The sequence below is a fragment of the Bombus terrestris genome, chromosome 5 (assembly GCF_910591885.1).
Source record: "Bombus terrestris chromosome 5, iyBomTerr1.2, whole genome shotgun sequence".
Taxonomy (NCBI): Eukaryota; Metazoa; Arthropoda; class Insecta; order Hymenoptera; family Apidae; genus Bombus; species Bombus terrestris.
The window spans coordinates 4,688,769-4,716,526 of NC_063273.1; the positions used below are offsets into that span (position 1 = coordinate 4,688,769).

General features: G+C 29.4%; 5 protein-coding genes across 12 annotated transcripts; 4 read left to right on the forward strand and 1 right to left on the reverse strand.

The window, feature by feature from the left end:
* Positions 1–3,708: 3,708 nt before the first annotated feature.
* Positions 3,709–27,342, reverse strand: LOC100646825 (Bardet-Biedl syndrome 4 protein). 5 transcript variants are annotated; one of them, XM_012308799.3, is made up of 10 exons: positions 9,580–9,977; positions 9,050–9,192; positions 8,846–8,958; positions 8,357–8,451; positions 8,022–8,184; positions 7,104–7,257; positions 6,489–6,611; positions 4,924–5,095; positions 4,126–4,319; positions 3,709–4,042 (listed from the first exon to the last, which is right to left on the reverse strand). In XM_012308799.3, exons 1-10 carry the CDS (start codon positions 9,662–9,664, stop codon positions 3,941–3,943), a joined length of 1,344 nt encoding a protein of 447 aa, XP_012164189.1. In that variant the 5' UTR covers positions 9,665–9,977; the 3' UTR covers positions 3,709–3,940. The 5 variants fall into 5 exon arrangements, 4 of the variants coding, with proteins under 4 accessions (XP_012164189.1, XP_048261726.1, XP_048261725.1 ...); XM_048405769.1 differs by lacking the exon at positions 9,050–9,192; XM_048405768.1 differs by lacking the exon at positions 6,489–6,611.
* Positions 10,268–13,262, forward strand: LOC100646622 (solute carrier family 35 member F5). Of its 2 annotated transcripts, XM_003395644.4 has the most exons (9): positions 10,268–10,538; positions 11,069–11,285; positions 11,364–11,501; positions 11,573–11,629; positions 11,732–11,995; positions 12,064–12,246; positions 12,315–12,631; positions 12,707–12,952; positions 13,029–13,262. In XM_003395644.4, exons 2-9 carry the CDS (start codon positions 11,124–11,126, stop codon positions 13,096–13,098), a joined length of 1,437 nt encoding a protein of 478 aa, XP_003395692.2. In that variant the 5' UTR covers positions 10,268–10,538; positions 11,069–11,123; the 3' UTR covers positions 13,099–13,262. The 2 variants fall into 2 exon arrangements, with proteins under 2 accessions (XP_003395692.2, XP_048261724.1); XM_048405767.1 differs by lacking the exon at positions 10,268–10,538 and having other exon boundaries at positions 11,158–11,285; positions 11,375–11,501.
* On the forward strand, positions 15,172–19,590 carry LOC100649728. Of its 3 annotated transcripts, none has more exons than XM_048405766.1 (11): positions 15,172–15,316; positions 15,392–15,446; positions 15,512–15,649; positions 15,731–15,850; positions 15,931–16,062; positions 16,135–16,432; positions 16,522–16,804; positions 16,871–18,116; positions 18,187–18,395; positions 18,479–18,672; positions 18,763–19,590. In XM_048405766.1, the coding sequence occupies exons 1-11, from the start codon at positions 15,253–15,255 to the stop codon at positions 18,793–18,795; spliced, it is 2,772 nt and encodes a 923-aa protein (XP_048261723.1). In that variant the 5' UTR covers positions 15,172–15,252; the 3' UTR covers positions 18,796–19,590. The 3 variants fall into 3 exon arrangements, with proteins under 3 accessions (XP_048261723.1, XP_048261722.1, XP_020718679.2); XM_048405765.1 differs by having other exon boundaries at positions 19,335–19,590; XM_020863020.2 differs by having other exon boundaries at positions 15,934–16,062; positions 19,335–19,590.
* Positions 20,225–23,431, forward strand: LOC100646502 (inosine-5'-monophosphate dehydrogenase 1b). Its single transcript, XM_003395643.4, has 2 exons — positions 20,225–20,747; positions 21,149–23,431. Exons 1-2 carry the CDS (start codon positions 20,421–20,423, stop codon positions 22,391–22,393), a joined length of 1,572 nt encoding a protein of 523 aa, XP_003395691.2. The 5' UTR covers positions 20,225–20,420; the 3' UTR covers positions 22,394–23,431.
* LOC100646378 (eukaryotic translation elongation factor 1 epsilon-1) lies at positions 23,554–24,572 on the forward strand. Its single transcript, XM_003395642.3, has 4 exons — positions 23,554–23,719; positions 23,787–23,990; positions 24,103–24,198; positions 24,292–24,572. The coding sequence occupies exons 1-4, from the start codon at positions 23,636–23,638 to the stop codon at positions 24,421–24,423; spliced, it is 516 nt and encodes a 171-aa protein (XP_003395690.1). The 5' UTR covers positions 23,554–23,635; the 3' UTR covers positions 24,424–24,572.
* Positions 27,343–27,758: the final 416 nt, after the last annotated feature.

The window sequence follows — 27,758 nt, forward strand, 5'->3', positions numbered from 1 at the left end:
CATAGTGCCTCTCTATTTTCCTTTTCACAATTACGAATTCCAAAATAGCTTAATATAAATCAGGAATCAATAGAATATATTCCTCTTCATAAAATTTCCCATCGATTTAATATCTACCCTGATTTACTCTTTAAATACTCTCGCTGAAGGTTGTCACATTTTCATTTTTATCGACTCTATGGTAAATTAACTTTTTTAAATCTTTATTTTCGAGGATGATAGAAGAACACGATTAAAATATACGATGTTAAAGGGTATCCTGACATTTCAGCAGAGAAAAAGCATAAAAAGATCTTTCGATCGTTATTTCCAATCTTTTAACATTTCTCAATCCTTTGTGGATGATGTTCGACTGTTGAACTATTACCGTTCTACATACGATCATCTCTGGTTAATGAATGCCAATTGGTAATCAAAGAGGGACGAATTTGTTGAAACGATTGTGAAGTCGGAGACAAATAGTTAATTACTGGAAAATAATTAGAAGATTAAATCGATTTTATATCTCAAGTGACATGCAAGTAAATACATATGTATGCCATGTACGAATGGTGTGGCGCGGCGGTTGACATAATCAAAACCGTAGAGCAAACCGCATTACATTCGTACACGCAGATAGTCAATTATGTAAATCATCACTCTCTTCTCGAGCTTTCTCTATTGCACTATGAATATTTGGAATATGAACAAATTTATGCATATAAATGAGGGTCATCGAATGACTAATATTCTAAGAAATTGCATCTTTTCAAAAATGAGTAACTGAGTTGCTCGATGTGTATCTATTATTGTCGATGTATCGACGAGAAGGATGCTTCGAAAAATATAAAACTTATCGAACTAGCGTCGGCTGATTACAATTTTGAAGCATTTCTTTTTCATTTTAAATATTTCGAAAACAACGAGGAGAATCACGAAAGAATTTTTATTATTTTTATTTTTACACTAATTTGCAATATTCGCATGTTTTCCTCAGCAATATTCTTTTTTCTTATAAAAAAATATCTTTATTTCGTAACTAAAAATTTTGCGCTCAGAATTTATGCACATTCCCAACTTTAATATCCTCCCAATTCATGATTAACTTCATTTAATTTCCGTATAATTAGTTTTAAAACTTCATCTTATCGTAATGCGTTTAATTTAGATTCTTCATCAGTGTTTCAAAGTTACCAAGAACATGACTCTCCTTGCATAACGTAGTCAATTACGATTAGAAAGAAACGTCATGCGATTGAAGTAAAGCACGTTCGTTATCCTCTTAGCCGACTCTAGTTTTGGGATACATAGTTTGTTCTGTTAAAAGAAAAGTGATAAAATAGTCGTTAAACTTGGTTGTATGGTTGTTGTAAGATAAAGTAGCGCTTTTGGTGTCTGCAGAGTACAGCTACGGTACGTCTTCCCCTTTTATTCGCCGTTCCCAAGAGCTTTTTCTCTTTCTATCATTGTATCCACTTTGTTCGTTCGCTCTATACCGCTTGATAATCCTGGGATGATATTCAAACTCAGCATGTGCAAGCCATTAATACGTCAAATATATTCCACGTATGTTCCATAATAATTAAGTATGTTCCACGCAATTAAATAAATAATTAAATATGTTCCATATATTATATACCGCACAATCCATCCAATTATACGTGTAACACATTTTCCATATTTTCCACAAAATAAAGGATATTTTATATAGCATAGACACGTTAATCATCGTTCATTGTGCAACTCGAGCGATCATTTCCAAACAAAGTTTTTCGTTTAAAACTCGATTAAAGCGACGACGATCAACAATGGAGGTAGGAGACGCACGAAAGGAATCAAAAACTTTCTCGTCCTTGGGAACTTTTGTTTTCAGGAAATAATTATACCTACAATCGTATCTAGATCCGTATTCTTCGTGCACGTATCAGAATTACGAATACATGGCGCACCGTTTATCGCAATGAAGGAAAATTCATTGTTTTTATCTTCTAGCGATGTATCGTTCCGCATCGTCGTTACTAATTGAGTTCTCTCTCATCGCGTCGATAGCGAGAAATACAATTCGCGAGCGGAATACTCGTCTTTCGTACACGTTTCCTTTCGAAAGGATTTAAATCAATTATTCGCATTGGAACCGTATGCGCCAGCCTTTCCCCCTCCTAGATAATGTTTAAACTATTCTGACTTGTTCTGTCGAAGACATTAAATGGTAAAAGCAACGCGTAGCACAATTTATGAGGTGAATTTTTCATCCCATTGTTCGTTTTCGTTTAAGACTACTCAAAAATTCTTCAGCGTATTACAAAATTATAAAGTACGTACTTTGTTCGTTCGAAGCTCTCGTTATTTTTTAATTATTATTAAACGATCACTTGTACCTTGTTTGTAAAACGATGTGCGAGAATATTCACCATAAGCCAATGGTTTTACAATGAGAAATAAACGATAAAAAAAAGTGCGCTTTGTCTGAGGATTGAGAGAAGGCTAAGTTAGAGGAGATGTATTGACGTAAATTTCTCTGATAGCGAATGTAGGTCGCCATAGAATATTATAAAGATAAAATTGAACTATCATATATTATAATTATGTCTAGAATTAGGGATGTTTGGTTATCAGAAGATATTCTTGTCTCTCTGAATTTAAAAGTACTTTCCTCGATGCAAATCTCGATTCCGAGGGACGCAAAGTTTTCAAATATACGACTCTCTTTCGATTTCCACCCGAGTAAACAGGCATGTAAAATATACGATAGAAGTTTATTATGCAATACGCTTGGACGCTCGTAAAACTACCTGTAAGACGCGACTTCTTTCGTTTCCTGCTTTTCCGAAAGATAATATTTGAACGGATGAAATATCTCTAACGTTACTTTATTTGTTCTACATTACGGTATTTAAAAGACAACAACAAATTCTCAAGATCTTGAAACTTTTAGCATTTTATCCACTTAACTACTGTACGGAGAAGCGTAAATCAACATTATACGACATATTAAAACATGTAACTTTAACGAACGCGGACATCGAGCATTAATTATCATGCAATTATGTACATGAACTCGAAAGAAAACTTCTAATCGAGATATACAACCGTGTCCCTCTAACTATGCAAAGTTGGTATAGTGTGTGATAGATCGTTTAAACAAAATTGAAACAACTTGTTTTACATAGTATACAGGCGATTAACCAAAGTACAGTTTAATTAGTTCCCTAATATGCTTATTTCAGAATTCCAATTCAACGAAATAACGTTATGAACAGAGAGAGTGAGAGTGGAACTTAACGGAGAATATGATATCAAAAAGGTGTGAGCCGATAATCTATACGTTAGGTAGCAAAAGAAACAATAAATGTTTCATCAATATGTTCTCCTTTCTACTAGCCTTCGTATATTATCCTCCCGTTAATCCTTGGTACTTTTGAAACGGTACCCATTGGGGACGTAACGAGTGTTGCGAGTTAATGTAGCATAGTCACTGGGAGAAACTTAAATGAAAAAACTAGCTCTCCTTGGCAAGTGGAGTGTTAAACGAGCGCGAATAAACGTCAGGATATTCAGAGCCAACAATACAAGGGTCCATAATGAATAAAAAAAGAAAACAAACTTAGTTGAATTTAAAGATGTATCGAGGATAAAAATGGAAAAATCTTAAAACTTAAAGCTTCCTCTCTCAACCGAATAAATAATTTACATTTAATTTATTCATATACATTTTCAGTCTGCACGTTTCTATTTATGTATATTTAATTCTCAGCTGATTCAGTTACATTTTTGTTTAATAATTTATATTTACTGTACAATCGAAATTCGTAATATTATTTATATATAAAATGAAATATGAAGTCCGAATAGAAAATTCAGGCTACATCATCGGTAGTACATGCACTGTGAAGTCTATTAACAAGTGTCAAACTAACTTCGGAGGTAGATTCTTTATATTCAAATAAGCAAATGCGACGGTTTAAACTTCATCTGAATTTAGCATCCTTAGCTCCTCCTCTTGTTTGCTGCTTGCTGTCCCCTGTTGTATTTTCGTTGACAATTTCTTCGCAGTCTGCGTTATCTGCCATAACAGATGAAAAGGAGAGGGCGAAATTAACGCGGAACAGTTCTCCCGTTCTCTCTAATTCTGTTGAAAACACTTGCCTGCACGTCCACGTCAATCACAGCCGTAATATCATTTAGAGCTGTTAAAAATTCAGCCGCGATATTCCCCTTACCCTGTGCCTCCAATATTATCGCATAATTGATTAATACCAGGGGATCTTGCGGTGAAAGAGCATGAGCTTTCTGCAACACTTTCTCCGCACCCTCCAGGTCCTCCAGACGTTTTAGAGCAACTAAAGTAATAAAGAATTCCGCTTTTTTATTACCATCGTTCATTGCCGTGTTGGCTGATAGCGATGGAAGAAGAAACAGAACGAATGCCGTTAGAATTTCTTATGTGACAATGACATAGTGACAATGACAGTAGGTTGTATTTTATCATTGAAAGAACACTGCCATTTCTCCAGCATTTTTTGTAAATAGTGACGTATCGTAGAAACATATTATATCGTTAAACATATATTATCGTCGAAATCTATGCTCTTCTAATTGTAGAAAATTTACAAAATCCTATATTTCCCGCATACTAAATTAAATTAAATTAAATTATATTTATAAAATTAAAAAGAACAGCAGCGAACGTGGAAACATTTAAATAAGATAAATTTGAAATCAAAGGGCAATTTTGAGTGTACTCTTGCGTTTGTGATGTGTACTCGTTGTGCTTGTCACGTGAATTCGTATCAATTTGTACGCAATAAAATGTTTTACGAAAATATAGAGTCCAAATAATCTATTGTTCTCTTTAAAGAGATGCTATTCAATTGATCATAACATTACCGAAATTATGTCTGTAATTAAAATACTTTCTCAAAATATCTATATAGGAAATCTTACGTCCAAGCAAGAGATACGGCATTGGATTTTTAGGATCCGCGCTAACTGCAGCACACAAATAAATTGCGGCTGAGGCTGGTTGGCCAGTGGTCAGAAAAACCATACCCAAATTATAGGCGGGCAGAAAGGCCATAGAATTGAGGTAGTGAGCTCTCTTCAAGCAGCTAATTGCCTGGAAGTAATTAGAGCGTTAAGCCGATTGACTGACAATTACGACAGCACAATCAATAAATTGCAAGTGCGAGAGTAAATCAGACGAAGCAAATATTGTGCAAGGGTATTATAAAGCGATCGACACATAGCTAACACATAGCTAATGAAATGATAATGGGAATTGATTGTCGAGATTGAAAATCGAATTCCGAGGAATATCTTCCGAATTTTCTTGATTATTTCAAACATGATAGAAGATTCGATGCCATAAGAAGACAATAAAAATTAATCCCTCCAATGAGGGAATCGCGTGACCTAGCACACTTTCTTTTTCTCATCCTGTAGGAGATCATTTCCCATTCTCGAACTTTTTATCGACGACAAGGTAATTGAAGCTAAGCTTTAAACTTAATCCACTTAATTTTGAAATCTTGGCTTACTAACTACGTCCAATAGAATAACAGTGAAGCAGATTAAGAAACTTGTGTTCCGTGCACACTACTTTCTGAATTTTAATCATCGGATCCAAAAGTCTCCGTTACTGTCGTAGAGACATTTAATAACATCCACAGATTGATTCTATTTATTAAACTACTTTAATTGAAGGCTTTGATGAACAGGATACTTCTTCGTGACAAACAATTGAAAGAAAAAGAGGTCGACTGTAGTAAATATTGCTTCCCAAACTTTCGTCCGATAAATTAAAGGAGAAAGTGGTTACCTATATTCATGTGCAACATTCTCAGAGAGAATTAGAAGTGTAGTTTTTTCTCATTTCAATTAGGTATAATAGGTCTTAATTTGCTTTCTCGACGGTGGCCCAGGTTTTGCATTAGAAGATAGCCTAGCATAAAATTCGCATTTACCAATTTGCTCCCGCTTCGGCTACAGCGGTGCATTACAAGTCTTGTCTCTTAATTGAGTTCCTCTGATTATGAGTCGCAAGTGCGTCCCGGCCGTCATTCTGAGACGCCGCCTCGCGTGAGCACCATCCCCTTTAATGAGCCTTAAATTGATTATCATCATTAAATCTGGCAGCGTGCACGGATTCGCCTTGTCGTGAATAAAGTCCATGCCAGTTTGCAATTTGCTGTGTTCTCAGGGAAAAATTGTTGTATTTGTCTTTTTTTCTATTTTCTATGAACGTAATGAATTGTGTTCCAGTAGAGTGCACATAATATCACGTGTCACAATGCCATTTCTTCTTTTTCAAAGTGTCTTTGTTCTTTTCGTTGTTTAATTTTTCAACTTTGTGCAATATAATATCGATGAACGTGACTATGGTCAACTTTCCTTAACTTCTCTTTAAACTTTAATAACTTACATTGTGTTACAAGCGTGTACAATAATGGTGGTAACATACATCAAGACAAAAATTATGCAGACGAATAAATTTATCCGAATATACTTACGGCAACGAATTTCTGCTTGCCGTAAAAACACATTCCGACGTTATTCCATAAAGCATACGATTCTGGAATCGATTGCGCTGCCAACTTGTACTTCGACAGCGCAACATCATACTCTTGGTGATTCTAAAGAGTGAATGTTTTAGTCTGTCAAACAATGGAAATTCCAAAGCACCGCGTATCTCTAATTAAATTCTTTAAGTACATTATTGAAATATTACGCGTGCTTTACACCAGAATGACTGCTTTGCTCCTAAGCAACGGTCTTGCTCTATGATAGTTTATTTTGTTCTGACGAATTTACCCGCGCGTTGATACAAGAACGAATAAATTGGAAATAAATGAAAATAAAGCTTACTTGGTACAAAAAGCTTAATATAGAATCTCTAATTAAGGTTGTTATTTATACTTTTAAAAATATAAAAAAGAAATTCTTGACTAAGTTCTTTCATTAAGTTTCCTAAAAAAAACAGAATCTTCATCCTCAAATACTTGAAGAAAAATGAAATAGAAAGTCCGGGCAAGTTTGTTCATCAATGTTGAAACAATTTCTCCCCTATTTGAAATGCAATAGCTACCATTACCTATACACGTATGGTTCGAAAGTAATGTACTCACTTGAATTATAAAGGCTATCGGTAGAATTGCTCTCGTACAATTTGGAGAATGAGCGACTGCAGTGCCAAATTGTTGGAATGCTCGTTGAACATCGCCAATTTTAAGGTAAAGGAGTCCTAATTCAGTTGCGGCTTCTATGCTTTCGGGATTTCCACTGAAAAGAAATAAAGTAAACAGATGAAAGATAACGCAAAAAACAGTATTTCCAGAAATTCTCTGATTATTCGTAGATATGATTTTTCTCAAGTAAGGAATTTTCTCTCTCCATAACGCGATAATTCGATTATTAGAATTAGGTCACCCGAATATTTTAGAATCTTTTCTAGTAGAGTTCGAAATGACGCAATTTTTAAATTCTTGAGATGAAGCAAATAAAAGCAAAACCGTGTGTGTCTGTGTATTTGAAACAATCCGTTTTAATATCTTGTATCTCTTTATTTTTAAAGAAAGAAACCTAATGTCTACAACAATAAAAATTGTATAATACTGAATTAATTACTTTAAGTAAAAAATCAAGCTATATTTTTTTGTTTCAACAATTTTCATAGAATAATTTATTCGATTCAACGGGATATAATCTTAAATGTTTGATCGATAATTTATACTAACATATCAACGTCAGAAAAGTCAAAAAAATGTAATGTTAATCAACGTCGTGATAAATTATCTGCTTACGTTGTTGCTGTTTACTTTGCATCTTTTTTAATTTGAGATCTCTATAGTTAGAGTTTGCAACGAGAGGTAGAATATAATACTGTGGAGTATATCGTAAACAAGAACATTGGAACCCACAATCTTGCAACGCTGGAATTAAATCTGCACGCGCAACTTGTTTATGAAGTCAGGAGAAAGTTTATTATAAAATACATTAAAATAAAAAATAACAGTGAAAAGACAATTGTACATACATATACATACCTAAGAGCAGCCATATAAGCATTCTGTGCCTCTGTAACATGATCTTCGAGCAGATACATTTTCGCGAGAGCAATGTATGGCAATTCATTTTTCGTCAACTCGGTCGATCTTTTTAAATGCTTTTTCGCTTCATACAGTTGATTCATCTTCGTATAACATTCGCCTAGAAGAAATAAGACGTGATTCTATGAATTTTTCTATGCAAAATGACTTATTATTGACAATATTCATGAACAATAATTAAAAACTTAATAGCCTTCCTATTGTATTACCAATAAGTAAAATAATTATATATTTATATTTAGAAGGTTTAGTATAATGCAGTTAATACATACCTAGGTTAAAATAAATTTCCCAGTCTGGTATATTTAATATTTTCTCAGCTTCTAAGTATGCATCTACTGCACGTTTGTGACTGCCCATTATTAAACTGTTCAACAATATTAGTAAGAATAATACATTAAAAAAAATTAGTCTTTATTTTCTACGTCTTCGGAGAACTCGATAATAATATTTAGTACGGATAATAATATTCTAATCATAAATAATAATCGCGATTTTATTCATTTTGATTCTTTTTCTTTGGTAAAGCTACTCTTGGAATGACAATTTATTCGTAAACTTGCAATAACTTTCAAACATATATTGCTCGTATGTTAATAAAAATATCAGAAAAATTGTTATTTGAAATAATTTTATTTCAAATAGAATAACAGACGTTTTTTACATTACAACTTAATTAAATTGAGTAATGCCTCACAGTACTATCTAAATCTGATCTCGTTCTCGAACAGTGTAGCTGGAATCAAATTTCCTTTACTTACAACGACTTGGCTATCTGCTTCACGTTATTAACGTTCGTTGAATTCACGTTATAGGCGGCTTGAAAGCAACTTAACGAGTCTTGAATTTTTCCTTCTCGCCTCAGTATTAAGCCCTATAAAAATTGAAGAAATAAAAATTTCGGTATCAAAATTTCAATGTTGAAAAGATCAATTGAAACATGTAGATGTAAAAATTTTGCTTACTTTCAAATAATTCGCGTACTCATTATACCCGTTTGATCTTGTCAGTTCCTGATCGATCAATATTTTACAAGTTTTATACTCGTGTCGCGTATAATGTCGATGCAACAACCAATTGTTACTCTCTATCGCTGATATTTCTAGCGCTAATTCAATTACAAGAAGAATATAAAATTATATCGCAAAATTAAAAAAGCATTAAACATATATACATATGTATCCCAGTTCAAAAAATATCTTTTAATCTCCCTTGTAAAATATCTATCTTTTTAAAATTCAAAATATTAAAGACCACGATAACCGTTCACAGAAAATTTATTTTATGTTATCTCATTGTCGTGGAACTCAAAATTCCAATTTCATTGAGTGTTGCAAATGTTCTTATCTTTTTGAAAACCACGATTCTAATTTAACTTTTACCAAATATTATCACTCAAATTGTATATATATATATAAACGTATTTGCTAATACTACATAACCAAAATTTTACACAATATGTATAGTCTTTAAGTAGTACTATACGAAGAAATACCTTTTTTCCCCTTATCATTTCTTAATCGTTGTGAGACAGTCGCTTGTTGCTGAATACGACCATTACTAAGAATATTATTAGCCATTGTTAATGTACAAGTACGTTAGTACATAATTCACAACTATGTTTTACTTTTACGTCCAAACAACACATTACATTCATCTATATGTTGTTGCTATTGTTTGCCATGACAACCCTTGTTTTAAGCTCTCTTCGTAAAGAATCAATTTAAGAGAAGAGTAACATCCTATATATGTATAAAAATTTTCTTAATTTTAACATTCAAAAAGAAATAAATCTATCTTTCCAACAAAATATAAAACTAAAAAATAATACATCGATATTGAATTAATCGCATTCCCGCAACTTTTCTTTATCCCATACCTACAAGCTCACATACATAGATAATAGAAACCGGAAGTTAGGACTAAACAACCTTTACATCCCTGTCATCTATAAACAGGAATATGTAATAGTAACCAAAAAATATTTCTATATTATACTTGTATAGGAAAGAAAATAATTTGTAAATAGAAATTTCCTGAAAAGAAACTACGGAAGATAATTTAGGAATAATAAAAAACAATGTTGAAATTAAACGTAAATGAGTAATAAATTAAAGATGCCCTATCGCTATCGCCAATATAGCGCCATCAGAGTGATAACAAAACTATGGAACGTCATCAGTACATCAACGTGGTTATGGCTACTAGTTCCGACGCGATAACAAAACGGAAATGTTAAAAATATCTAACATTTAAATTATAACCAATATAAATAAAAGAAAATTACCGAAAAGTCAAGCGAAAAAAATCTAAATTATATATAAACGTGTGAAAAGTATTACTGAAGTGTTAAGTTAGAGAGCATAAAGTGCTCATGATTTCATAATTCCAAGATGTAGAAGAATTGCTATAAATTAATTATCAATGTCACAAAATTAAGGCTTTTCTTTAATTGTGAGTCAATTCTATTTAGAATTTTTGTCTTAAAGTAATAGAAAATCGTTATCTGCTCTTATTACAACTTTTATAGGTTATCTTATGTATAGTCACTGTTTTATATATATTTGCCTCATGTCCACCTGTTATCAAATATAATCAACAAATATTTTTTTAAATATACACTTTCCATAGCTTTAATACTACATTTACTCAACATCATTAGACATGAATTTGTAGTTAAAATAAGACAATTAAATTAGTTAAACCTTGAACATTGTTTTTTTGCCCCCCCTTTTAATCCTTTGTTCCCTCTTTCCATTCTTTCTGTTATTTTCCAAACACGCTTGTTTAATTTACGTAATGATTATTATGCAAATTATGTTTTGTGTATCTATTTCATTACATGGTACCTTGTATTAAATTACTTTGTGTGTTCATATTTCTGTTCTATTTAACATTCAAATATTTTAAAAATTAGCAACAATTTAAACATTTTATGTTACTTGTAATTAATAGTTTTCATTAATCACTTTATAATTTTACAGCAATCAATATCATCATGATGTCATAATTAAAAAAGTTAAACTCATTGATTGTATCATGAGCTGTTCTGTAGAATTACGACAGCGTAGACAGCAGGGGATGGCGGAGGATCCTCATAAACTTGCAGCAATGATGAATAAATCTCAAAGACTTGTGTTGGGACTATTAGTTTTATTATTAGTTGATATCATTTGGGTTTCTAGTACTGAACTTACTAAAGTAAGGGATATTTAAATACTATATTTCAGTGAATTATAAAATATATCTTTTATCCAATAATATGGTTTTATATTTCAGTATATTTACAGAGAAGCAGCATTTGAAAAGCCATTTTTTACTACATATATAAAAACATCAATGTTCACATTCTATCTGCTTGGTTTATGTTTTTGGCCTCCATGGAGGGATCAATGTAATAAACCAGCAACATATATGGTACATTTAAATACAAATAATTCTTTTAACAAAATCAAATTTTCTGTTACCTTTACATTTTCTTATTCCAGTTTATAGATCCTAACGTAGAAGATGATAATTTCTATTCAGAAGCTAACACAAGTTTGGTAAATAGAAATTCTGCTTTTATTATTTTTATTTTTTTCGTTTACAAATTAATATATTAATAATTTTAATATTGATAATAATACAAACTTATTTAATTGTAGAGTGATCCAACATTTGTTCCAATAAAAACGCCAGATCATTGTGATCGTTCTTCAGGCACAGAAAGCGATGATTCATCAATACGCTCAGTAAGATTTAGTAAATTAGCAGAAGTTCGTCATATGTCAGAAAGCGATGCCACGGAAGCATTATTGGCAAGACTTAGTTATCAAGCAAGCTTGAGAGCTGGAGAACATGCAAGACGACAGGCTAATAAGTTTTCTGTTCAAGAAGTTGCTAAAATTGCACTTATGTTTTGTTTACTTGTAGGTATTAACTTAATAAGCTACAACTATATGTGGTTTAAAATTAACATAAATATTTTTTATTGCAGTGGTTTATGGCAAACTATACTTATCAAATATCATTAGTAAAAACTGAATCAGGACTTGTAACTGTATTGACATCAATTTCTAGTTTATTTACTTTATTCCTAGCTGCCTTCTTTCCTAGTAATGGTGGGGATAAGTTTACATTGTCTAAATTAGTTGCTGTCTCTATCAGTATTCTTGGATTAGTATGTATAATTACAGCAAAGCCTTTAATATAAAAAAATATTATTTCTACACTTCTTTATTTTCATAGGTTCTAGTTGGTCTTTCAGATTTAACTGTAGAAACTAATAGAATACCTACAGCCATAATATTGGCTCTAGTCAGTGCATTTTTTTATGCAGCTTATATTGTATTTCTTAAGAGAAAGGTGGATCATGAAGATAAGATGGATATTCCAATGTTCTTTGGGTTTGTTGGACTTTTTAATTTGACACTTCTATGGCCTGTGTTTTTTATTCTTCATTATGGCCATTGGGAAGAATTTGAATGGCCAGATACTAATCAATGGACATATTTAATTATTAATGGTTTGATTGGTACAGTTTTAAGTGAGGTGCTTTGGTTGTGGTATGTTCATAAGAAGTATTAAACTTAATTTTTCTGACTTAATATGTTTAATATTCGTCTTATACCTACTTGTAGGGGCTGCTTTTTAACATCATCCCTCATTGCGACTTTGGCAGTTAGTTTACTCATGCCAATGTCAATGATAGCTGATGTATTATTAAAAAAGGTCGAGTACCCTTGTATTTTCTATCTAGGAACCATACCAATGCTATTAGCATTTCTGACTGTGTCTTTTCTATCCTATTATGATAATTGGGATCCAGTCATGGATTTAATAAAAAGAATATACATCTGGATTTGTAGAAAAAATAGATCAATAAGGTAATCTACTTTAAAAAGGAATACTCTTATATAAAATACAATTTTAATGAAATTTAAAAAACATCTTTAATTATAGAATACCAGATATTGAAGCAGAGCAAACAGAATCACTCATAGGAATAAGTAGCGGCGAACACGAAGCTTAACTCGACAATAATGAAAAAGATATGTAATAAATGTGTTTTGTGTATGTATATTTCTACACCTAACAAATGCTTCGTCAATATGCATAAGACATTATCAGTATATTGTGTATATGTCTTCTCAATATGAATATCTTCTTTAATAAAAGGATTTTGTATATAAATAACTGAATGATGTATGTGTATTTAATTACAAAGCATTTTCACGAAGCATTATATAAGCAATGTTAAGCATTCTAAATTAATGATCGTAATTTCTTTTCTACAATATATATGTCATTATATTAATTTGCCATAAAAATTAAGTTTCATTCATGTGCAGAATATTATGATACTGCCAGACAATAATTGCACATTGTTCAATATATATATATTATTTAAAAGTAAAACTCGCAAAAATGTTATTTTTCACTATTTTATAAAAATCATATAGCAGAACATTTGTCCGTATTTCTTAAAAATGTTTGTTATGTTGATTTACTTCAAAGAAATTTTTACATTCTTTACAATGCATACAGAATTAAGGGTGTTAAAAATTATATTTAGCTTTTGTATTTCCTACAATTTTTAAAAAAATTATAGTACATTAATAAAAATGAATTGTGGTGTTTTATGTAAAATAATGTTGATAATGTAAATTGTGATAAGTATGTTAAAGACATTGTTTTCGTCACTAACATTATGCTATTATTTAAGTATATCTGCAATAGTGATGTATGAAGATATCAATGCTGTGTGCACTCTTTAGTTTCTTATTCTTCCTAACATTTCACTTCTTCATTTACATACACTTGAGTCTAAAAAAAGTTTGAGAAACAAGAATACTACTTATTTCAATAATAGTATCTTTTTATACGATCAAGGTATCGATAATAATCTTATCTTATATTTGTTATCAATATTGCATTATCTAAAGTATTACTTGAATAATTTCTTTAAATATTTCTTTTTTTTTAGTATTGTTTAAAAATTACTTATAGAAAAAGTATCAAGAATGTAGAAGAGCTTAATTTATATTTTGTTGTATATTTTCAAAATAACTTAGCATATATTATTATATAAAAATATTTGTTAAATATTATGTACTTATTTAAAATGCAGTATGCCCTAAATTTTAAGACAACGCCAGTGAGATATCTATGCAATTTTAATGATGTAAGATCTTTATAATGGAATTATATTTAGATTTTGGACCAATTTCAAATTCGATAATACTAAGAAATATGGTGGCTAGGGAAAATTGAATATTCATCAATGCATTTTATGACATACATCTTTTATATTTGATAAAAATGATAATTCTATCATCTTTCTTAAATCTAGTCAAAATAATTGTACTGATAGATTGCTTTATCGAAGTATATATTTTACACATAATATAACATCTATAATCAACTTCCTTATTTATAAAAATGGACTTTGCTCATAAAACGATGTTAATAACTTTTATATTTTTATTAAAACAATGTTTACAATTTTCTTTAATATGTTCCAAAATGGAAATATGTAAAAATAAGTTATAATTAATGTTTACACAGATTTTAAATTTGCACATATGCGGTATACATACACATACATAACAAAGAGTTATACTCGTTATGTCATAGATTGTAATATTTTGTAAGTAGAATTAAGAAATCCATATATAAGTGTACAATTAGCTTGATATTGTGATATAACTATTATGATGCGCAAATATACTTTAATTTAGTGTAATATAAATCAAGCTATAAGATGCAGATCGTAGTTAATTGTTCCTACATCTACTACAATTGTATATTTATTGTACATACAATATTTTAATATTAAGATTAGAATGATATACATGTTATATAAATACATCTGTCATTAATAAAACAAAATAACTGATTATCATAACACCTTTGATATTTCTGTACAAAAAGTTATTGGCTCTTATTAAGAATAAAAATAATTGTTCCAATATGAAAACCTTTTTTATAATTGTACGTAAAAAAAACATTTGAATCCAGGAAAAACAAAAATAATTTTACTTGAAGTATAGAACTATTACTTTGTGAAACATGAAATTAACGTTAAACCTATACAGTTTTTGTATTTCTTCTAATATTAATAATTTATATAATTAGTCCAGGAATTACTTTTACAAATGCTTTGAAAAAAGTGGAAAGTATTGAAATGCATGACTGCTTCAATATGGCATATCAGGATAATGCAAATGCTCTGCAATTACACATAAAAAGTAAGGAACCTTCAAAATACCTTTTGCCCAAAAGAAAGTCCAATACAGCATTTAATTGATATACTCTTACTTCAGTAAACAGTGAAAATCTATTGCCAGTTTCACAAAAGTACAATGCTGGATCATTACGGTAAGAGATTAAATTAAATGTTTATTTTTTATTTAGAAAATACTTTTTATTTTAAACTATTTTAGTATACCAGCTGACCCTTCTTGGCCTAAAATACCGCAACGTAAATTAACTAATGATGGTGATACTATTGAACCTCCATGTATAGTCAAATTAAGTGGAACTCCTAGGAGTCGTACTATAGTTCAAACGTCGTTAAATCAGTAAGTATTAATTTTAAATGTTCTGAAGCTTTACGTAATTGGTATTGGTAAAAATATAAATTTACATATTTGGAAACACAGATCTCCTAAATCTACAGTAACTAAAGATAGTGCATACTCTTCTTTTCATCATCAGAAAACTACTTCAAGTATGTACACTTTGAGGAAATTTCCTGGTTACATCGATCCTCGTTTTAAAAAGTATTTCATTTGTGAAAACTTAAAATATGAAATAGATAAAAATTAACATTAATATAAAAATATGCTTAAACATTTTTAAGCAGAGTGACAAATATTAAGAAGAATCAAGTTACATCAACTGAATCATTACAAAAAGAAGTGGATCAATCTAATGTTACTACTTTTACAGAACATCTACATACAGAAGAAACAGAAAAATTAATGCCTGAGAGGTATATGTCAATTTTAATTGAAAGTATATTGCATAATTACAATTATGATTTTTACAACTACTATTATTTTAGGGAACAAACTAAAATAGAGAAAGGACAAAAGCTTCATGAAGAAAAGGAAATTAAATCAACACAAAATTATATGGCAAATCATATCCTTGATATTAATAAAGAATTACAATTAGAAAAAACTCATTGCACAAAAAACTCAGAATTAAAAAGACAAGATTATATTTCAGAAGGTAGCAATAAAAATGAAATTACAGCAAAAGATAAATGTGTGAAGAATGTGAACTCTTTTGAACATATATCAAAATCAATAGTTAATGATGCAAATACTCAAGTGGACATCACTTCTATGCCAGTACAAGTATATGTTCTTATATTTCATATATAATTATATTTTTATTAGAAATATAAATAACAGGCCAAGTTTCTTTATCGTTTTAATGTATTTAGGAAAGTAATGGGCAGTTGTTTTTTGTGTTAGACAAAAAATTGCAATCACATCCTCTAAGTGCAATTACTGTTCCTCAAGAATATGTAAATCAGTGCTATAATGTACAACTTCCAATCCTTGCAATGCAAGTATCTACTACAGGAACAAGTAATGTAATACAACAATGTATAAATCATTCGGAATACCAGAACCAAATCAAAACTCCATCTTTAAGGAAGGAAGAATCTGAACATCATATTCATTCAAACCAAACACAGAATAAAAGCACCTTCCTCATTAACAGTAATAATTTTATAAACACTATTTAAATTACTTTATTTTCCATTTATTAAAATCATAATTTTTCAGATATTGAAGAAAAGGATATCTATGAGAGAAAAAACACATTAGTGGTGCAAAGTAATGCACTTGAAGAAAATAGAAAAAGTTGTTTCACGCCAGACTTTCCAGAAAATTCAGCTGTTTCTGAAAAATTACCAAATTTAAATATTCAGAAAGAACGACAAGAATCTAGCGATTCCGAATATTATATTCCCGATATAAATAAAAGAAACATACATAATAATGTTCTCCAATGTTTAAAAATGAGAAAAATGACATGTGATGCAAGTGGTGAAGAAACAACAGATTCTGAAATTATTAGAAAAAGAATTATATTTAAAAAAGAATTTATTGATACAAATGAATCCACAAAGAAAGGTAATAATATTAATACTGACGCTATACATGATGATATCAAAGCTTTAGCTCACAATCATGATAAAGTAAATTATATATCAAAAAATACTGATCAAAATCAATCTTTATATCAAAATTACAAAATCGGTATTTGTGAGACGAAAGGTAGAAATAAATCCGAACAATATTTATCTTCTAAAAGAAATAGATGTACCAGGAAACTTTGTCGCAATTCAGAACCATATATCACATTTAAACAAAAAAAGACATCAGCGAAATTTTCTAGGAAAGCTAGATCTTATTTTCAAAAGAATTCTCATTCAGCATTAGTAGATTCTGATTATACTTTAGTGTGGCCTAATTTTCAATATAACAAATACAAACGCAATCATACAAATATTCATAAATTCAGTAAGTATAAAGCAAGAAATATGAGTCAACATTTTTATTCTGTTCCCACACACAAACGAAATACGAATACACAAATTAGTAATGTCTCGAATCTTATTGAACAAAATTATTTGCAAAGCAATAAACATATAGATTCAAGGCAAGAAGTTACTAAAAGTTTATCGCGGGCATGTTTGCAAAGAGAACATTACAAGTATGAAATTTCTCCAAGATCAAATACAGATGATAAATTTGAAAGATCAAAAGGTATTTCGCCAAAAACCCAAGAATTGCTAAATAAAAGTTACTGGGAGTATTATAACAGATTGAGGCACAAAATAAAGAATACAAGCAGTATAGAACAGCAATATTCATATAATTTAACAATGGATACACCTGAAGAAAGAAATAAGGGGAAAGTAAATGAAGTATACGATCAGGAATTAAGAAGTCAATTAGAAGTAAATCCTGAACTTCGAACGTTAAAACAATGCACAGCTCTTTCTACTATGATTAATAAAGCATTGTAAGTTATATAAACAATTGATTTATATATATATTAAAAGAGTAATAACTTATTTTTCGTAACTATACAGAGACTCGAATCTTGAATCAAATATTGTGCAAACAGAACAATTATACATAAATGATAATATGAAAACGTCATTAAATCATATAGTCAGTGCGCAAAATTCTAATACAAAGAAGATTTCATATTTAACTACAGATGAATCTGTTACTAATAAAGTAAGATGTAATGGGTATAAAACGAATGATAAAAAATTTTTGGAACTTAAATCCATTAGTAAATATCCATTTTATATACAAATTTAGAGTTATTAATCTTTATTAAATAGTCCATTATATATTACTTTCTTTAATTTTTAGTTTTTTTTGGTGGTATGATGTATATTCTAATAATATTTTTACCAATGTTGTATGACTATTTTTATTACGAAGAATACGATGACTACTACGAAAATTTAAGTTATTTGGAACTGGTAGTGGAATATATTTTCTCTTCATTTAAAGAAGCATTTGGAGGTGTATTCAATGGTTTAAAACAAATTTTTTTTTATCCAGTAAGATTATAAACGAAATTATAATATTCATTAACGTTAAATGAATGAAAGAGTGACATTAAATTTTATATAATTTTATACGATTTCTAGCATGCATGTAAGAAATGCACCAATATCACATAAAATTAACGATGGTCCCCGCATTACGTGCAAGTTTAAAAGTACACATTTTACTGTTTGTTCTTTGCATATTGATTAGTATTTATTTTTGTATTAGACAAGTATTTTTATAATTAATCTCTGTGTAAATGTTTCGCAATTTGTATATGCATATTTACAATTAAAATGTCATCTGAAGACTATTTATCTCCATAAACTTTTAATTATATCAGTAACATCACGTATTTACGTTATTAATATTACATATTTTTTCCAATTATCAAAGTATCTATCAATATTTATAATGAAATTGCAGTTTGCTAGTAGAATAGCAAATTATATTAATTGATGATGGTACGCATCTGGAGAAGTGGTATCTTTATCCCTAATTGCTGCTTATTTTGACTTTTGACTGTAATGTTTATATGTATAAAATTAGATATGGTTTGGATGTGCTTTATCTGTAGTATCAATATCGGCCAAGTTTCTTTCTGTCCTGATCAAGTAAAGTGCGTTGCGTCTGTAAGATTCATTTTCGCCTCTCAATTCCTTTTTATTTTCAGAAAAAAATGCACAGAAGAGATAAAAAAGTTTTGTAGTGTTTATAGTGATACACCAATCAATAAATTGACCATTCAAAAGCGGATCAAAAGGTTTAAATATGGAAATTCCAATTTGACTTAAGCAATGGAAAACGAAGTGTCGGGCCATCAACGAAATTGCGAATTTAATCTATCAAAATTCAAGATATACGATAAAGAAAATTACCAACTTGTTACACATACCAATAGAACATAAAATCATTAGCCTTTTTTTATATATTATGATAGTTTTCAATGCATAGAATCCAAAAATGCAAGCGTTAATTTTAAAAATCTAGCGACTCAAAAGTTATGCGAATGCAAAGTTGAGCATATTTTGGCATACTTTACACGGTTATTTTGACACCATGTTTTACATACGCATGGACCACTGGATCCCTAAAGACTTTCATTTTTTAATTCTACACGCTGAGAACTATTAAAAGACTATTTTGTATTCCCTAAAGTAAAATTAAATCCAGCACGAATTATCCGAGAAAATTCATCCAAGAAAATGTAAACGGAATTACTACACAACCTATTAGTAGTGCTCCGGTAACCGACTATGGATCTAAACTTTATCTAATCAGTTATCGGGGAGGTAAGTGCATTTTTAAGAAATTTTAAGTATCTCTCCTTTCCATTGAATGCAACTGATATGCAAATATCTCCACGAAATTAAAATCTGTTCCAAGAATTGCGTATAGTAACAATAGCGACGCCCAATTAACGCGGTATGCGTCAGTACTACGCATATCGCTCATTTTCGACTGCGTTCGTAAAACATCGTTAACGATGGTACTGTCATCAGTAGGCGAAAATGGGAAACATATTTAACCCTTCGTAAGTTCGTAAACTACAAATGCACTGTGCGCACGTTGATTTCGGTCATTTTGCCTGGAGATCTCCGGTTTGACATACATGGGAGAGGCCCGCGATTTTTAACATCAGTACTGCAAAAGTGTGTATATATCATCTCATCATACAGGAATTGTAATATTAATTAGCATTTAAATAATCTTCTGCGGTGAAAGAGGATACAAATAATCGTCGATTAAGAAAAGTACGATGGCAGACTATGTAATTGGTGACACAAAACCGGCAGATATACCTCTACCGGATGATGGCCTTTCAGCAGCACAATTATTCGCTACCGGCGACGGTCTTACGTATAATGATTTTATTATTTTACCCGGTTACATTGATTTTACCGCCGACGAGGTTGATTTATTATCGCCGTTAACGAAGAAGATTATGATTAAAGCACCGCTGGTATCATCTCCCATGGACACAGTTACAGAATCCGACATGGCTATTGCCATGGCTCTATGTGGAGGAATTGGAATAATACATCATAATTGTACGCCCGAGTATCAAGCCAATGAAGTACATAAGGTATATATATATATATATTAATTTAAATATTTTCATTTGTCTAGTATAATCGCTAAATTTTTATTGCAACTCATGATTTCGCTCAAATTTGCTATTCATATAGATGGATTGCAGGTTTCATCTCATTTTATATATCTATGATTTTTTTATTCGAATAATAACATTAATGTTCAATGATAACATATAGATTAACAGTAAATAATATCCTATCAGGAAAAATTATTAAGGAAGCTTTATAGGGGATTTCTTCTACTTTATTGAATTAGTCATACTGATCTCATTTATGCTTATATTTTCTCATATTTCTTATATTAAAAATAAGGAAATAAATGAAGGTTTTTAAATTTCCAAATTGTACATTAATGTGTTTAAACTTTTTTATCTAATTTTTGTGATTCTAGGTCAAAAAATATAAACATGGTTTCATTAGAGATCCAGTAGTCTTATCACCCAATCACACAGTCAAAGACGTCCTAAATGTGAAAGCTGAACATGGCTTTTCTGGTGTCCCTATTACAAATACAGGAAAAGTTGGGGGAAAACTATTGGGTATTATAACATCCAGAGATATTGACTTTTTGGAAAGTACAACAAATCAACAATACATAAAATTGGAATCAATAATGACAAAATTAGAAAATTTAATCACTGCAACTGCTGGTGTTACATTACAAGAAGCAAATGTAATTCTTGAGAAGTCTAAAAAAGGGAAGCTTCCAATTGTCAATGAAAAAGGAGAATTAGTATCTTTAATGGCAAGAACTGATTTGAAAAAAAATCGTAGTTATCCAAATGCCAGTAAAGATGAGAATAAACAATTGTTAGTTGGTGCTGCTATTGGCACACGCAATGCTGATAAACAAAGACTGCAACATCTTACTACAGCTGGTGTTGATGTTATTGTTTTGGATTCTTCTCAAGGCAATTCCAAATATCAAATTGATATGATTAAGTACATTAAATCAGAATATCCAGAATTGCAGGTAATTGCAGGAAATGTTGTAACAACTATGCAAGCTAAAAATCTTATAGAAGCTGGAGCAGATGCTTTAAGAGTTGGGATGGGTTGTGGATCTATTTGTATTACTCAAGAAGTTATGGCTGTGGGAAGACCTCAAGCAACTGCTGTATATAAAGTTGCAGAATATGCAAGGAAATTTGGTGTACCTGTTATAGCTGATGGTGGTATTCAATCTATTGGGCACATTATTAAAAGCTTAAGTTTAGGTGCTAGCACAGTTATGATGGGATCTTTATTGGCTGGTACCTCAGAGGCACCAGGTGAATATTTTTTTAGTGATGGTGTACGTTTAAAGAAATATAGAGGTATGGGCTCGCTAGAAGCTATGAATAGAAAAGATGCACATGGCTCAGCAATGGATAGGTACTTTCATAATGAAATGGACAAATTGAAAGTAGCTCAAGGTGTTAGTGGCTCAATAGTTGACAAAGGAACTGTTTTAAAATTCTTACCCTATCTGTTATGTGGCATTAAGCATGGATGTCAAGATATTGGAGCAAAATCTATCTCTACCTTGAGATCTATGATGTATAGTGGAGAATTAAAATTTGAAAGAAGGACACATTCTGCTCAGCAAGAAGGAAATGTTCATAGCCTTTTCTCATATGAAAAAAGACTTTTTTAAATAGGTAAATATTAAATGAGCACCTTACAAAAGGAGAAGTACCTGCATTTAATTGCATATAATTTGCCAATTTTAACAAATTATTCCCTGAATTATGTAAACTCACATATTTGCTTATACCTAAACATATAACCATGCAAAAATATTTTATGAACAATTTGTCTTTTGATAATGGACAAGTGAAATTTACTTCACAATTATTTTACATGTAATATACTTACATTATAATGTATTTATGAGATACAATGTGTATTCTTTACACATAAATGTATAAGAAAAATTGATCGATACAAGAGAAGAATTTCACTGGCAATTAATTTATAAAAAATCCTATAAATTTACATGAAAAATTTTTTCACATTTCTTTAATAATTCAATTTATTATTACATGTATGTACATGTATGCCATCCTTTAAGTAGATTAATCTGTTTGATTGATATTACATTTATGACTGAATTGTTAAACGAGTTATAGCTGTATATTACTGTAATATTCTTTTCTTGTTGCATTCTTTATATCTGATTTATATCCCAAAATCTATATTGTTTGAAATTCCCATGAAATCATATTAACATTTCAATAAAATTAATAAGTAAGAAAATTAAAGGTATGTAGTATCCTTAAAAATCTACAATGCAGTAAGAAAAGGATAAAGAAAACAAATCCAGAATTTACATGCCAAACTATGGGAACACTATTGGAAAGAAATTTAATCAACTTAATTGTTTATTAGTTGTATATTCATTCCTACTGTAACGTGATAAAAAAAATATCTCACTAGATTCCAGTGTTATATTTTATCAGCTATTTTAATATAATTTATCAAAATATATTTTTATGATCCTGATTTAATATAAGCTATCTTTTGAGATGAAGGATTTAAGCCCAAGTACTTAAACTAAGTCAATTAATTATATAATCCTAAACATATGAATTAAAAAAATACAATACACCATTTTATTATAGTCAACCGCAAATTTTATACAGATGTTATAACAAAATTGTATATTTGAAATAAACCCCTAACTAATGCTAAATATATCTTGTATACTTTACTTTATTACTATATATTCCATACAAGTATTTGCATTGAATAAAATAAATTATTAAAATATATCGGACGTTTATTTAAATCATGACATTATACCGTTATATATCGCGCTCTTTTTGAACATAACCTAAAAGTTACCCCGCAACTGGTACAAAAACAAGAGGTCGAAGAAGTGTGAGATTTTTAAACAATGGTTTTATGTAACGTAGAATGTTTAGAAAGAATTTCAAATTACTTAGATGTTTCACCGCTACCACTAGAAATGCAAGAAAATGTAAAATAATAAATTTTGTATGAAAATAAATTACTTTCGAGATCGCGATTTTTATATTATTTTATAGGTAATCGTTACTACGGAAAGGGAATCAAATGAAAAGATAGAAGGGTTTAGTACTATAATTCAACTGTTGATTGAAAATTCGAAATATCCTGACATACTTGGTATTGACAATGAAATGAAAGCATTATCACGTCAATGGCTGGAATATGCAGTTGTCTGTGTTAATTACGCTGATACTCCTGCTAATGCAAAAAGAGTCTTGCAGGTAATTAAAATCCAATTTATTCAATTATTTATCTAATAAAATTAAAGAAATACAAAATTACACTAATTGAGTTAGAAATGTACAAAATATATACAGAATTTCATTTTTATAGGAATTAAATGTTACATTAAGAGACAAGACATATTTAACTGGTACAGAGAAAACCATTGCTGATGTTACATTGTATTATGCTCTACATTCAATAATGGTAATGAAAATAAAGTGCAATAAGTAGAGCATGGGAATCCTTAGTAGATTGTATGGATCAATCTAATCTCTTTGACCTATTTTTGTGTTGCAGCGGGAATTAACTCATCAAGAGAAAGCTCAATATGTACATGTCTCAAGATGGTTTGATAACATGCAACAAGAAGAAAAGTTAAGACAACAATTAGATTTAATTTCTTTTGATTTGTTACATCTATTTTTATGAATAAAATAAAGAAAGAGTAGTAATTTTATAGACATTACATATTATTGTTAAAATAACTTGAGGAACAATAACAGACAGTTACATATTTATTTGTCAACTTATAAAAATAGAAGTAACTAAATTGACAAAATATAAAATTTAAAACATAATGTATTTCTTGTGTCACATATGATAATCTTTTTACATTAGTTCAAAGATAACAATAGCAACCTAGTATCATGGAATAAATCTTTTTAATATATCGAAAAATGTGATTGTTTTGTTTTGTTTTAGATAGACAAATTGCGCATGTTAATTTTCGCAATTTAGAGCTGATTCCTATATCTTGTCTATGCTCTAAGCAATTACAGTATTACGGTATTAACTATTCACATATGCATATTTATGTATTCGTATTTTATTATTACAAGGCATAGACTTGCCCTGACATCTTACGGAACCTCGTGTTATATGTTCTAAAATACCGGTTGTTCAGGTCAAAGTTCAGAGAAACAGAGGTTTTACCATACCCTGTACGATCTAGAATCTAGAGCGCTGAATGTAATTTATATATATATATATTCAAATCAACCGCGGAAGTTGATAAAGTTACTAACAGTTATTACTAATTGAATCGTAATATTTGATGGGAAATATCAAATAATATGACTTAATTGGCTGTTATCATAATTATAGTTTTATGTAATTCAAAAATGTATTAGACTATTAACAAAACTGTCACTGATTTTTTAAATTATGAAGTATCAAATCGAATGAGAAATTTTTTATCTTTTTGGCAATGTATAGTGAAATAATGCTTGTTTTTAATTAAATAATTTTATTCTTCAAAATAATTTCCATTATACTCAACAAACTTCTATAATAGACAAATATAATAGATTCTATTTGTAATCACTATTCCATCCAGGCATATAGTATTAAGTAGAATAGATGATTCGTAATACCCAGATAATACGTAACTAGTTTTTATTGATTTATTAAAATTTGTGGTTTCAAAGATGTTAATAATTTAACATATAACCAAAACATGCATATTAATTTATTTTTTAATTTTTTCCAATATCTCTCAATGAAATGAAGCATATATACGATTAACAGAAACATTTGAAATTTATTTTAAAATTAATAGTTGTTTTAATGTTACTACCTTTATTAACATCTTTCAAACAATTTCAACAATATTCAATTGTATAGTGACATAATGATGTATTGTACATGTATAAGTATATATAGCACATAAGACTAAAAGGTACTACATCTAATACTTTATGTTGATTTTCCTAACTTAGCTTTAATTTATCAATAAATAAGGATAAATATTTAATCAGTCTTAAATAGAGAAAATAACATAAATAATGATTGATCTGAGATAATACATGCATTTTGTACTTTCCATAATTTTATATATAAAATATTGCATATCATTCCATAAATTATATTTATATATGTTGTACTTTTATATAACATATTTTCTGTTTAGAAAATTAGAAAATAAGAATTTATGCTTTGTTAAATATATAACAAGCCAGTTATATCATTGTTTTAAACTACATAACTATAAGATTCACATTTTCGTATTTTGATATCATTAGTTGAAAATATTATTTTTGATATCATCACACAACATAAATTACTTACTACTACTAATTAAGTTAATAATATTAGTCAATATAAATAATAATAAATATGATCACTGTAGAATGTTATACAATTCTTTTTAAAGTACGTAAACACTACTATATTATTATGATACTTCTAACATATTAAAGACACATGTAGACAAAAATTAGTATTCCATTTAATATTCCAATTAAATAATTTATTTGTACTCCTGATACCTTTGAAAATCTGGAAAAGAAATAAGATATATGTAACAGAAGAAGCAATTAAAAAGTTATATAAAAAATACTCAAGTTACATAATATACAAATAATATGATTATATATTACTTAATTTAATTAAGTACAGTAATTATATACAGTAAATTTTCCAAACTTTAACTTACCTTTGTTTAGAGGGACTAAAAGGGGAAGGTGGATTGATTCCAGGAATACTGCTATCTTTGTAAATTATAAACCAAGTAAAACCCATCATAATAAGACCACATACTGCTGCTTTTATTAGCCATCCATATGTTTTAAAAAATGATGTCATTACATTCACAACATCATCGTATTGACTACCATTGACAAATTTGTCACTTATAGTTGTTAACTGTTTTACTTTGAACTCTGATATATCAGATATACGTGATAAATCAAATACATTGAATATGTTTGAAAATATAGACGTTGATGATGCTACATATTTAACATTATTTTGCAGCTGTAAAATACTACCTAAAGAGATGATATGAAAATACCAACAGTTACAATAACATATAAATTATTTAACATGCAATGCTGCAACAAAATTGATTTCTATATGTCTAAATTTATTAATAGAACAAAAAAATTTTCATTTGTAGATTTAATTGTAGTTTAGAGAGCATATTCTATTTAGAATGTATTAAGACACATTGAAAACAAATTAAATTCGCAAATTAGATTGCAAATGACGCAACATTGCACAAGTATATTAAAGCATAAATTTTGCATTATTATTTGAAGCTTGTCAATACGAAGATATTGAAAAAAAGTTATCATAAACGATACATTCCTTGTGTTTAATAAATTTTATATCAAGATAAATATATACAAAGTATAAATACATGCAACATGAATTAACACACACAAGACAAACTTCTTAATAAAAAAAAAATACGACTGAACATTACTTACCATAATTTATATATATTTTTCCCAAGACAATAGACAATGATATTATAAACAGCACTAAACTGAAATTCTGTTCATTTATTTGTAATCTTTTCCATAACCTCACTGGTGCAGTGCAATTTTTGTTTGTCACTAAATCGTTAGTTCTATTTAAACGTGAATTTAGATTTTTTTCACCCATTTCGATTTCCAATTATAAAACACATATACATTTATATTGAACATTCAAAAGATTGTGAATGACAAGTGAAGTGATACGTATCACCAAAAATAACAGTGAATAATAATAACACACATAAATAGCACTCGATTCATACATATACCTTTACGTAAAACTCTTGCGCATGCGTGTTAGAAACGATTATTCAGGACTGTATTATACGATTTGTATTCAAATTCAAAATATCACATTTTAAGTACTATATTAATTTTTTGTAAATTCTACACAGAATTTAAAAATATGTGGATATTATAGAGAATAACTAAAATGAATGATCAATAAATTTCAATTTTATAGTTTATATGTCTATTATAATACTATAATTTGTTTCTTTATAA

Bases quoted from the DNA above. Each gene is read 5' to 3' on its own strand.
- LOC100646825 (XM_012308799.3), bottom strand. From the start codon at position 9,664: ATGGCTAATAATATTCTTAGTAATGGTCGTATTCAGCAACAAGCGACT. The intron at 6,612-7,103 runs GTGAGTACATTA...TTCACTCTTTAG, and splicing joins CGATAGCCTTTATAATTCAA to AATCACCAAGAGTATGATGT. The intron at 4,043-4,125 runs GCAAGTGTTTTC...CTGTTATGGCAG, and splicing joins TGATTGACGTGGACGTGCAG to ATAACGCAGACTGCGAAGAA.
- LOC100646622 (XM_003395644.4), top strand. From the start codon at position 11,124: ATGAGCTGTTCTGTAGAATTACGACAGCGTAGACAGCAGGGGATGGCG. The intron at 11,630-11,731 runs GTAAATAGAAAT...ATTTAATTGTAG, and splicing joins CAGAAGCTAACACAAGTTTG to AGTGATCCAACATTTGTTCC. The intron at 12,632-12,706 runs GTATGTTCATAA...ACCTACTTGTAG, and splicing joins AGTGAGGTGCTTTGGTTGTG to GGGCTGCTTTTTAACATCAT.
- LOC100649728 (XM_048405765.1), top strand. From the start codon at position 15,253: ATGCATGACTGCTTCAATATGGCATATCAGGATAATGCAAATGCTCTG. The intron at 15,317-15,391 runs GTAAGGAACCTT...CTCTTACTTCAG, and splicing joins TCTGCAATTACACATAAAAA to TAAACAGTGAAAATCTATTG. The intron at 15,851-15,930 runs GTATTTCATTTG...AACATTTTTAAG, and splicing joins ATCGATCCTCGTTTTAAAAA to CAGAGTGACAAATATTAAGA.
- LOC100646502 (XM_003395643.4), top strand. From the start codon at position 20,421: ATGGCAGACTATGTAATTGGTGACACAAAACCGGCAGATATACCTCTA. The intron at 20,748-21,148 runs GTATATATATAT...TTGTGATTCTAG, and splicing joins AAGCCAATGAAGTACATAAG to GTCAAAAAATATAAACATGG.
- LOC100646378 (XM_003395642.3), top strand. From the start codon at position 23,636: ATGGTTTTATGTAACGTAGAATGTTTAGAAAGAATTTCAAATTACTTA. The intron at 23,991-24,102 runs GTAATTAAAATC...TCATTTTTATAG, and splicing joins ATGCAAAAAGAGTCTTGCAG to GAATTAAATGTTACATTAAG. The intron at 24,199-24,291 runs GTAATGAAAATA...TTTGTGTTGCAG, and splicing joins ATGCTCTACATTCAATAATG to CGGGAATTAACTCATCAAGA.